Below are 12,084 nucleotides of genomic sequence, written 5' to 3'. Positions count from 1 at the left end.
GGCTCTGTACACAGCTTTCTAAGAAAGCATGAGAGCCATTTACAGAATTAGGAGACAAGCATTTTTTTTTTTTTTACAGTTCAGGAAAAGGATATTGCCGTTTTATTTGGCACTTATAGAAAATCCTGGATACTGAAATAGAACAGTCAGCAATATACTAAAATACATAACACCAAGTGGTGATCTGAAGACCTCTGATAAGCTTACTCCATTGTGATATGACCCCAACTCACTTGTCCAAGTACAGGCCACAATATAACCCTAAGTGCCGGTTCACATTTGTGCGATCACAGAGATCGCATGTAATTCGGAACGCACTGCTCCTAAAATTTGTATGGCTGAATTCGCACCGCAATCACGCACAGGACCCTTTTTTTGGTCCGCAGCAGAATCGGATCGCATGGTGGTTCACACTAGTGCGATCCGATTCTGTGTGAACTTTTAGATTGCACTGCGATATGCGATCTGATCTGGGGGTGTCGTTAACTTTTAATTGACACCCCCAGTGTATCGCATATGGCAGTGTGAACTGCCAGGGGTGCGGATGCGATGCGGGATCACGCTGCATATTCACAGCGTAATATGTGAACCGGCACTAAATGTCAACGACTGCCACAGACTTTCTTTCAACTAATTTGAGCATGCCCTGAAACCCAAAGATAATAGAAACAGTTAATAGAGTTTCTTACCAATGTAATGGGCTCTCCAGTGGGTCTGGACCCCCAAGTATGCATACTGGGCATTACAGAACACATTAACTTAGATCGTTATACTAAGGTTGTCCCAATTGAGACTCTACATCAGCCTTTCTCAACCTTTTCAACAAAGAGGAACCCTTGAAATGAATTTCTGGTCTCGGGGAACCCCTGCTAAAAATTTAAAAAATCTACAACTCAGGACACATTAGTGTGACAGTCAGTGGGAAGAATGCTCCTTAATTTTGTCATCATTGGGAAGAATTACCCCCTTACAGATAGCTAAAAGGAACAATGGTGTCCTTGAAAACTTATCTGAGAGGTAGAGATTGCCCATTTCTCAAGGAACCCCCAGCAACCTCAGGAGGAACCCTACGGTTCCACAGAACCCTGGTTGAGAAAACAAAAAGACAAAAAGAGGACTGCCAAGACCTAGGTACAGGCCCTCCATCCCATTTCCTGTAAATCCTTAGACTAGTCTCACGCTAAGTGCCAAGGTGATCTTAGATTACTATATTCTATTCTTCCTCCCTCCTTTTTTATTTATTTTTGCATTGGCGTCCTCCTTGCCCCCTTTATTTTTCAGTAGGAGGACCACAAATAGAAAGTGCTTGTTGTTCACCTAAGGTTCAACCTGTACACAGATGAACGCATTCTGATTTTCTCTTTATACCCGTTGATGATAATGGAAGCAATATTTTTTTTCTTTACCTGCTCAAACGTAGGGGGACTATGTAATAAATGTTTGCTGAACAAATGTGATACATTTGCTCAGCTGAAATTTGCCATGTTCTGTGTTATATATCTATCTTGTAGGATCGTAAGTGTCATCTAGTGGCCATGATGCAGTATTTCTTTTTAAAATTACTCAAACAGGAAAGAAGTAATTTTGGCCACTAGATGGCGCATATGATTATGTGAGATAGTTATAGAACACAGAATACTGCAAATTTTGTAACAGCTATATGAATTTGTGTCACATTTATTCAGCAAGCTTTGTATACATAAACCCCATAGTGCCGTGGCTGATATTATATCATAGTGCCTAGATTGAACTCTATATTTATACCATGTGGACTGATTATATGACTTTCATTAACTGTGATTATACCTTCGATTTTATTTGTAATGTGTGTGATCAATAATGCTCACTATATTTATTATAACAAAGTTTCCTCTGTAAGGAAGGGTATAAAAAATACATACCATAGAAGTACACCAATAAATGCATTATTAAAATTAGATAAACCGAGAAAAAAACATATAAAGATAAAAAAGAGATGCGTATATTTAAAGTATAACTAAAAGGCAAAACTTTTTTGGACTTCAGATAGAGTGGTGAGGGGATAGAACCATGGTCAGGATTTTATTGTGGTCTGTGCTCCTATTATCGATATTTACTCTATTTTATTGTCCTGATCACCAAGGTCACTGGAAATAAAAGTGATGGGTAAATCCAAAATTTTGAGATCCTGTTTGATTTTGAGATTTTTGATCCTGTTTGTAAGCACTCCGTGCGACAAGGATTGGCATAGCCACAGGAACACCCTCGCCCCCATTCTGTTGCAAATCCAAGATCAGGACCACATCACTATACTGTGATGTATCTACTGTCATGAATTCCTTTCTCAGACTAGCAACATTACTATCAGTCAGCAGCTGCCAGCATTCTCAAAAGCAGTTCTTCTGGAATAAATACATCCACTAAAGGTAATAAAAATGACATTCAGTACAGACCACAGGTAAGCTATAAAATTAGTAGCAGGATGATCATATAAGAGGGTAGAGCTTGCTGGAAAGGAAGCTGTACCTGAAGACCTGCAATGCAAGGCTCTCCTGGTTTCTGCTTAATCCATTCTATGGACTTGTTACTTCTCCAATTCTCCTGCTACTTCTTGATTATTACCCACCATCATCAGATCACCAGTCATGAGTTGGATATTTCGAACATTAGAACCCTTTCTCAAGCAAATTGCCAGCCACCACACAGGGACACAGTACTGCAGGGTCCCTACAGGCTGATACTGGTGACTGATCCATTGCCCTCTGCTTGACTTTATTGGGTACAGCTTCCACAGTACAGAACCACTTTAAAGTGGTTGTAAACCTCAGCCATGAAATATGAACAAAGCATATCCCTTTATAGTGTGTACTTGTCTCAATAAGGCCCCTTTCACACTTGAACGATCTCAAAGTCTGGTGACTTTGATGCGACTTAAAGCAATGCATGTGTAATTTTGAGGTCTATGGACCTCAAGTCGCATCAAAGTCAGACCAAAGTAGTACAGGGTCTAGTTTGAAGTCACACAGATATAAATGGTGCTCAATGGAAACCATGGGGTACGACTTGTCATGCAACTTTGCAGTCCCAAGTGTCATTTCTGTAAGCTGCTTAATTTTTCTGCAATCAGCATGAGTCACTTCTACCAAGTTTTCCTAACACCAAGAGAAAAATGGTGACAGGGAAGGGACCTCCAGCTGATTGACAACCTCAGCTCTGTTTCTGTGTGTGCTGTATGAAGAGGGGTGTGTCCCTTTCCTCCAATCAGCTCTCAGAGCTCTCCTCACTGAGCTCTGCAGAGTGTACCTTCAGCTCTCCATATGCATTCTATTCATTAAGATAAAAAAAACGTCTGTGTGCAGCAGCCCCCCCTCAGCCCATCTCGATCCAGCGATGTTGCACAAGAGCCTTCGCTGTACAGGACTCTCCCTCCTGATTGCCTGAGACACAGCAGTAGGCCGAATTGGCTCCTGCTGCTGTCAAAGTCACTGAGCCAATGAGGAAAGAGCATCGGCTTGGCTCAGGTGCCCCCATAGCAAGCTGGTTGCTGTGGGGGCACTCAACAGGAGGGAGGGGCCAGGAGTTCTAATGGGGGACCCAAGAAGAGAAGGATCTGGGCTGCTATGTGCAAAACCAACTGCACAGAGGAGGTAAGTATAACAGGCTTTTTATTTTTAAACAAAAAAAAAAACAAGGACTTTACTTTAACAGGTACTGCTTTAGGTTATCGGTTCTGTGAAAAGTGAGCATTGATGAGAATTTCCCTTACCTTTTTAACAACACACCAATATGTTCCATGTTAGACTTCAGCACAAACGATGGCCTAGGAAAAATAAAACAATATTCTATTAATTTAGAATTGTATTCATGTTTCTGTATATCAGGAAATGTTTCCATTTACTCATATAAAGCAGACAATTGTGGTAACATTAGTCCAGTAGATGCGTTCAATTATGCAGCACATCTTTCATATGGTCTAATCTTACCACTTCACATTGCTGACTTTGCCTACAGATTGGATTTTTATATGTACATTATAATACAAAGATATATCTCAACTCTTCTGGGATTCAGTAAAACAAGCAATTCTGGCCATTCAGACTGCTCATTTCATATTGTAACTGGCAGGAGGAAGATTAAGCTCATGTATGAAGATATTGATCCGAGTTCCCAGAAAGCCGCTCAATACGAGAGCTTCTGACTGCATGTTCTGTATTCACGTCTGAACAGATCCTTATAGTATTAGTCTCAGCTCACTGCATGAGGAAACCCAGCTCATGGTAAAAAGGGTCGGCAAGCCTTCCGTTGCTTGAAGCAGTATCTGAAAGACAACCCTCTCATCCCTTTACAAAGAGGAAGGTTATTAGTCTAGTATACTCTACATGAAGAATATTTAAAGAGCCGTGCTCCACAATGCATTCATCATAGTTCATTCTGCTAGAGCAAAACAAAAAAAAACTGCTGAAGCTATATTATATATATATATATATATATATATATATATATACACACACATACATATACAGTGAGGATCGAAAGTTTGGGCGGCCCAGGTAAAAATTTAATGTGCATAAAGAAGCCAAGGAAAGATTGGAAAAATCTCCAAAAGGCATCAAATTACAGATTAGACATTCTTATAATATGTCAACAAAAGTTATATTTTATTTCCATCATTTACACTTTCAAAATAACAGAAAAATGGTGTCTGCAAAAGTTTGGGCACCCTGCAGAGTTAATATCTTGTACTGCCCCCTTTGGCAAGTATCACAGCTTGTAAACGCTTTTTGTAGCCAGCCAAGAGTCTTTCAATTCTTGATTGAGGTATCTTTGCCCATTCTTCCTTACAAAAGTCTTCCAGTTATTTGAGATTTCTGGGCTGTCTGTCACACACTGCTCTTTTAAAGGTCTATCCATAGATTTTCAATTATGTTGAGGTCAGGAGATTGTGAAGGCCATGGCAAAACCTTCAGTTTACGCCTCTTGATGTAATCCCCCGTGGATTTCGAGGTGTGTTTAGGATCATTATCCATTTGTAGAAGCCATCCTCTCTTTAACTTCAGCTTTTTCACAGATGGCATTAGGTTACCATCCAAAATTTGCTGAAATTTTATTGAATCCATTTTTCCTTCTACTCGTGAGATGATCCCTGTGCCACTGGCTACAATACAACCCCAAAGCATGATTGGTCCACCCCCATGCTTAACAGTTGGACTGAGGTTCTTTTCATTAAATTCTGTGCCCCTTCTTCTCCAAACGTACCTTTGCTCATTCCGGCCAAAAAGTTCAATTTTAACCTCATCGGTCCACAGAACTTGTTTCCAAAATGCATCAGGCTTGTCTATATGTTCATTTGCAAAGTTCAAATGCTGATTTTTGTTTTGAGGACATAGAATAGGTTTTCTTCTGATGACTCTTCCATGAAGACCATATTTGTACAAGTATCTCTTTATAGTGGAATATTGTACCACAACTCCAGTGTCTGCCAGATCTTTCTGGAGGGATCGTGCAGTCAAACGTGGGTTTTGAATTGTTTTTCTCACAATCCTGCGAGCTGTTCTGTCTGATATTTTTCTTGGTCTTCCAGATCTTACTTTAACTTCCACTGTTCCTGATGACTGCAATTTCTTAATTACATTCCGAATAGAGGATATTGACATCTGAAAACGCTTTGCTATCTTCTTATAGCCTTCTCCAGCTTTGTGAGCGTCAACTATTTTCAGTTTCAGTTTTCTAAACCACTGCTTAGAAGATTCCATGGTGCTGATTGTTAGGGCAAGGTCAGATGGGTCTGCGCATTTAAAACCTTTGAGATTGACATCACCTGGTCTTCCCAGACGATGATTGAGAACAATCCATGACACTGGCAAGTCTCAGCCTTGCAAAGGGGGCAGTGCATGCTATAAATTCTGCAGGGTGCCCAAACTTTTGCAGACACCATTTTTTTGTTTTCTGTAATTTTGAAAGTGTCAATGATGGAAGTAAAATCTAACTTTTGTTGACATATTATAAGAATGTCTAATCTGTAATTTGATGCCTTTTGGAGATTTTTCCATCTTTCCTTGGCTTCCTTATGCACATTAATACAAATTTTTACCTGGGGTGCCCAAACTTTCGATCCCCACTGTATATATTGTAATATATATATTGTATATTGCATAGAATGCATTAGGATAAAAAACCTTCTGCCTTTACAACTCCTTTAAAACGGAATTTTTGTAAAATCTTACCTGTAAAATTCCTTTCTCTGAGTCCTCCGACAGTCGCCGCCTCTTCATATTCGTCACATATGGGGTATTAGACTTTGCTCCGAAGGAGTAGCTAGGCAACAGAATATGTTAACAATAAAGCTTTTAACATATCCCACCCTCAAGGGGTGGTCCCCTCAGTCAATACCCTCCTACTTCCTGCAACCATATCTCAGTTTTAGTGGAATAGCAGTAGAGTATACAACCAAACCCCAAAAGAGGGGCGGGGGCGGCGACTGTCGGAGGACTCAGAGAAAGGAATTTTACAGGTAAGATTTTACAAAAATTCCGTTTTCTCTTACGTCCTCCGACAGTCGCCGCCTCTTCATATTCGTCACATATGGGGACGTCCCAAAGCAGTGCAAACATGAGGGGTGGGAAACGCATCCGCGCCGAAAAGGCAACGCAGTCTCCGCATCAAAGAAAGGAACCTTACCAAAGGAAGGAAACCAGCTGGGCAACAGCAAAAAACAAGTGCTCAACAGGAGCAACAACCCAGGAGAAGACAAAAAACCAGGGGATACAAAAAAAACTATCCCAACAGCCAGGAGTCCCCAACAAGGGACCCTATGGAACAGCCGCACTAAGAACCTTGCGGCCAAAGGAAGCATCCGCCGATGCCTGAACATCTACTTTGTAGAATTTTGTGAAAGTGTGCACGGTCGACCAGGTCGCCGCCTTACACACCTGGGCTACAGAAGCCCCATGACGACAGGCCCAAGACGTACTCAAAGATCTAGTAGAGTGCGCCTTCACAGGGACAGGAGGAGCCTTACCCTGCAAAGCATAGGCCTGTTCAATGGTCTGCCTGATCCATTTGGCGATGGTAGAGGCCGAAGCCGCCATGCCCTTCCGAGGACCCTCTGGAAGAACAAACAAGGAGTCAGTCTTACGAAAAGACTCAGTCGATTTAAGGTAAACCCTTATCGCCCGAACAACATCCAGAGAATGCAATCTCACCTCCTTCGGATGTTTAGGCTTCGCGCACAGCGAAGGCAAGACAATATCCTCATTAAGATGGAATTCCGAAACTCGTTTCGGAAGAAAAGAAGGATTAGGTCGCAAGACCACCTTATCCAAATGAATAACCAGGTACGGAGACTTGCAGGACAAAGCCGCCAGCTCCGACACTCTGCGAGCCGAAGTGATCGCCACCAAAAAGCCGACCTTTTTGGACAACATAGACAACGAGATCTCCCTGATCTGTTCAAAAGGAGCACGTTGTAACACAGATAGAACGAGATTCAAGTCCCAAGGGGGCAAAGGATCCCTCCTAGGAGGAACCAGATGCCGCACACCCTGAATAAAAGTGCCAACCAAGGAGTTGGAAGCCACGGGACGTTGAAACAGAACGGCCAGCGCAGACACCTGACCCTTTATCGTAGCCAGCGCCAAACGCTGATCAACACCCGTCTGAAGAAAAGACAGCACACGGGAAACCGAGCACGTGCGGGGTGAAAACCCCCTGAACTCACACCAGGCAAAATAGGCCTTCCAAGTACGGTAATAAACCTTCCCCGAGGAAGACTTCCTAGCGTTGATCAAAGTATGAACGACCTCTGGAGAGAGACCCTTCTCCTTCAGGACCTCTGTCTCAACAGCCAGGCCGTCAAAGCCAGCGACTGTAAAGCAGGATGGTAAATCGGTCCCTGAGACAGTAGATCGTCTCGAAGAGGTAGACGCCAAGGGGCGTCGACCGCCAGATTCACGAGGTCTGCGTACCAGGACCGGCGAGGCCAGTCCGGTGCCACAAGAATCACCGTGCTGCGTTCCGAGAGTAACCTGCGAAGGAACCTGGACAGCAACTGAATCGGTGGGAACGCGTACATCAGCCTGTACTGATGCCACGGGGCCACTAACGCGTCCGACGCGTCTGCCCGAGGGTCGCGCGTCCTTGCCACGAACCTTGTTGTTGAGACGAGACGCGAACAGGTCCACATCTGGAAGACCCCACTTCGCGCACAACATCTGGAAGACAGCCGGGTGAAGAGACCATTCCCCCTGATCCAGGGTCTGGCGACTCAGATAGTCCGCCTGCCAGTTCTCCACCCCCGGAATGTGAACTGCCGTTATCGCCGGGACATGAGTCTCGGCCCAAGACAGAATGTTGGCCACTTCTCGAGCCGCCCGGGCACTCCTGGTGCCCCCTTGGTGGTTGATGTAGGCCACCGCCGTGGCATTGTCCGTCTGCACCCGAACCGGGCAACCCTGCAGCCGGTCCGTCCAGCGATGAAGACAGAGATTTATCGCACGTAATTCCAGAATGTTGATCGGAAGGGAAGACTCTCCCTCCGACCAAGTTCCCTGGGCAGACAGAACGCCCAGAACACCACCCCAGCCCGACAGGCTGGCATCCGTGGTGATCACCGTCCACGAGATAGGACGAAACGACTTGCCCCCGGACACCATCGGGGACTGGAGCCACCACAGAAGGTTTCTTCTGGTGCGATGACTCAACGAGATCTGAAGATCCAGAGATTGAGGTCGCCCATCCCACCTGGACAGAATCTCCGCTTGGAGACCCCGCGTGTGGAACTGGGCGAAGGGAATCGCCTCGAAGGCCGAGACCATCAATCCCAGACATCTCATGCACGTCCTTAAAGACGAGTGCGGAACGTCCCTGAGGGACCTGACTTCCTCCTGAAGAGTTCTGAGTTTGTCTTCCGGCAGGAAGACCTTCGCTTGTACCGAGTCCAGAATCATTCCCAGGTAGGGAAGACGAACCGACGGACTCAGCGTCGACTTCGGAAAATTTATCGTCCAACCAAACTCCTGTAGAGTTTGCATCGTGACAGACAGGTCCTCCTCCAGACCCTGGCTGGTCGCAGACCGAACCAGGATGTCGTCCAGATACCCCAGGACAGAAATGCCCTGGGCCCTCAACAATGCCAGAACCGGTGCAAGCACCTTGGTGAAGACCCGCGGAGCCGAGGCGAGACCAAAAGGTAACGCCACGAACTGGTAGTGATCCTCCGCAATGGCGAATCGAAGGTACCTCTGGTGACCTTCGAAAATGGGGATGTGAAGGTACGCATCCTTCAAATCGATGGAGGCCATGAATTCCCCCGGAACCAGGGCAGCCACCACCGACCGCAGGGATTCCATGCGGAACTTGCGAACCCGCACAGAGCGGTTCAGAGCCTTCAAGTCCAGAATTGGACGAACCTTGCCCTCCTTCCTGGGCACGGTGAACAGATTGGAATAAAACCCCCGAAATCTGTCCCGATGAGGCACCGGAACCACCACTCCCTGAGCCCTCAGGTCCCGCACCGCCAGGTGCAGGTCCCGCAAACGCTCTGGAGACAGTTGAAGATTTGAGGGAAAAAATCTGCTCTCCGGCCGAGAGAGAAACTCGATCTTGTAACCAGATCGAACGATTTCCTGAACCCATCTGTCCCGCACACGGGCCAACCAGGGCTGAAGAAAACCGAGCAAGCGTCCCCCCACCCCAAAACTGGGTGAGGGCGCCCCTTCAGGCCGCACTGTTATGGGCTGCAGATCCGGATTGGCCGGACTTCTGTTTACCAGACCAGGGCTTCTTCTGAGAGCCTTGACCTTTGAACAGCTTGCCCTTGTAGTGCGGCCGAAAGGCACGAAAGGACCCCTGAGGGGGCCGAAAATTAGCATGCTTCTTCCCAGAAGCCCCCTTAGCTTTGGGGAAATGGGGCAAGAGAGTGCTCTTACCCCCGGTGATCCCCTTAATCAACACATCCAGGGACTCCCCAAAAAGGCGAGACCCATCATAAGGTAGATTGGCTAAGGTCTTACGTGAAGACTGGTCCACCGACCAACATTTTAACCAAATCAGGCGGCGAGACAACACCGCCACACTGTGCACACGTGCGGCCAACGGAACCAGGTCCAGGTCCGCATCAAACAGATACATGACACCCTGGTGGATTTGATCCACCATATCCAGGGTCGCCGGGGAGGCCGAATCGGCCACTAGGACGCGCCTAAGCATCTGCGTCCAACTCGCGATCGCCTGGGCCGCCATGAGAGAAGCAAACAGAGCCTTAAGCATAGAACCCGTAACAGAATAAGTATGACGGGTAAGAGACTCCAGTCTCCTATCCGTGGCGTCACGGAACACCGGGGAACCCTCTGCAGGAATCGCAGTGGCTTTGTTTAAAACCGCAATTGCGTGATCCACTGGGGGAGGCACACACCACCTTTCATCAGTGGAAGGTGAAAAAGGATAACGCAGCTTGAATCTACTTGGTACAGCAAAAGGTTTGCGTAGATTGCGCCATTGTTCCTTAACAGCGCGCTGAAAATCATCATTGCAGGGAAAAACCTGCGGCGTCCTGCGTTTTCTCTGCGTCCCATAAGCCGCCAAGGCGGCGGGGGGACACACCTCATCCTGCAAACGCAGCGTTTGCTTTATGGAAGCAATCAACTCATCCATGATTGCAAGCTCTTCAGGCGAGCCAGGGGGAGAATTATCAACCCCCTCAACATCAGCCTCCACCTCAGACCCTATTAGATCAAGAGAGGAGCGGGACCCCGATAAGGAGGCCCCTGTCATAACAGCCCTATCACCCTCACCCTCAGAATCAGAGGAAAGAGCAACTCTGGGCCTTTTAGTAGATTGAGCAGCCACCAGCATCTGCACCTGAGCAGCAAGGCCAGCCACAATAGTGGCCAAATCCCCCCCTGGGGGGGAGACAGCGGTCCCCTGGCTTTCCACCAAGGCTGTAGGAAATTTTGCCTCCTGAGAGTCCATTGCCCCTGTAATGCCAGACAACAAAGGGTTAACTGCCCCTTTTAAGCAAGCGCGGCAAGCGCAGCCCACCGCACCACACTCAGCACAATAAGACCCCCACAGGGAATATGCAAACTGAACACAGGCAATGGATAGCAAGAACAGAAGGGTAAAAACCTGAGGAGACCCTCGCCGCTGCTGCTGCCTCGATCGGTGTTCCAGGAAAGAGGAAGTGATGCTGCCAGGGCGCTCTATGTAAGCCTATGGAGGCTACAAGAAAATGGCCGCCATGCATGTAAAACATGTGGCCGGAGCGGGAGTAGGCAAAATAGCGCCGTTTGGCGCCGAAACCGCAGCTCCACAGTGCAGTAAAAAACACACATTACATTCCAGTATCAGAATACATGTCAGATCGCCGCAGCGATCGCTGTACAGTGCCCAAACATGCCAAAAAACATGCCCCACAGCACACAGCTTCACACACCGATCAGCCTGACACAGACAGTGTCACACATCTCCCCCCCCCCTTGCAGCCCACAGCATGCAGCCGAGAGATAGGGAGACAAGCAGTGTGATTAAAGGCAGGTTACACAGTCCCAGACTGACACCCCCCCAGACAGACAGGTCCCCACATAAATACACTTACCTCACATGGCGTGGGGAACCCGCACAGGCGAACAAGCCGCTGCACATGAGGCAGGGAGAGTCGCATTCAAGACGCACAAAATGGGGGTTAAGAAACCGCACAGCGTCCAGTGAGGTAGCCACCTCACCAATCATCCCTGCACCGAACAGGGATGGGTCGTTCACCGTGCCAGGAGCGTTACCTGGCTGAACGCTCGAAGGCAGACTGGGAAGCCACTGACCCACGACCTGCGATCAGGGGGATCAGCCCGAGACCCAGTCTGCATGATCCTCTTCGTCCGAAGAACTAACTAATGCTGACAAAAATAACAGCTAAGTAAAGGTAGAGAGAAAACTCAAACAAAATTTTAAAAAGAAGAAAGAGTCTGGGACAGAAAGCCCCAGCACAGAAAAAGCCAGCCACTCCTGACAAGCTAGACATTAAAACTGAGATATGGTTGCAGGAAGTAGGAGGGTATTGACTGAGGGGACCACCCCTTGAGGGTGGGATATGTTAAAAGCTTTATTGTTAAC

The 12,084-nt window shown here is 46.8% G+C and overlaps 1 protein-coding gene across 1 annotated transcript in view; it reads right to left on the bottom strand.

The window, feature by feature from the left end:
• GLMN (glomulin, FKBP associated protein) overlaps positions 1 to 12,084 on the bottom strand; it is a 107,448-nt gene that overhangs the window by 40,757 nt on the left and 54,607 nt on the right. Inside the window, exon 9 of the mRNA XM_082266403.1 lies at positions 3,746 to 3,799. Coding sequence (XP_082122529.1) covers positions 3,746 to 3,799 — 54 coding nt within the window. The remainder of the gene's footprint in view (positions 1 to 3,745; positions 3,800 to 12,084) is intronic.

Source organism: Pelophylax lessonae, assembly GCF_965119305.1.
Source record: "Pelophylax lessonae genome assembly, chromosome: 8".
Lineage (NCBI taxonomy): Eukaryota > Metazoa > Chordata > Amphibia > Anura > Ranidae > Pelophylax > Pelophylax lessonae.
This window is presented reverse-complemented; position numbering and strand designations above follow the sequence as displayed.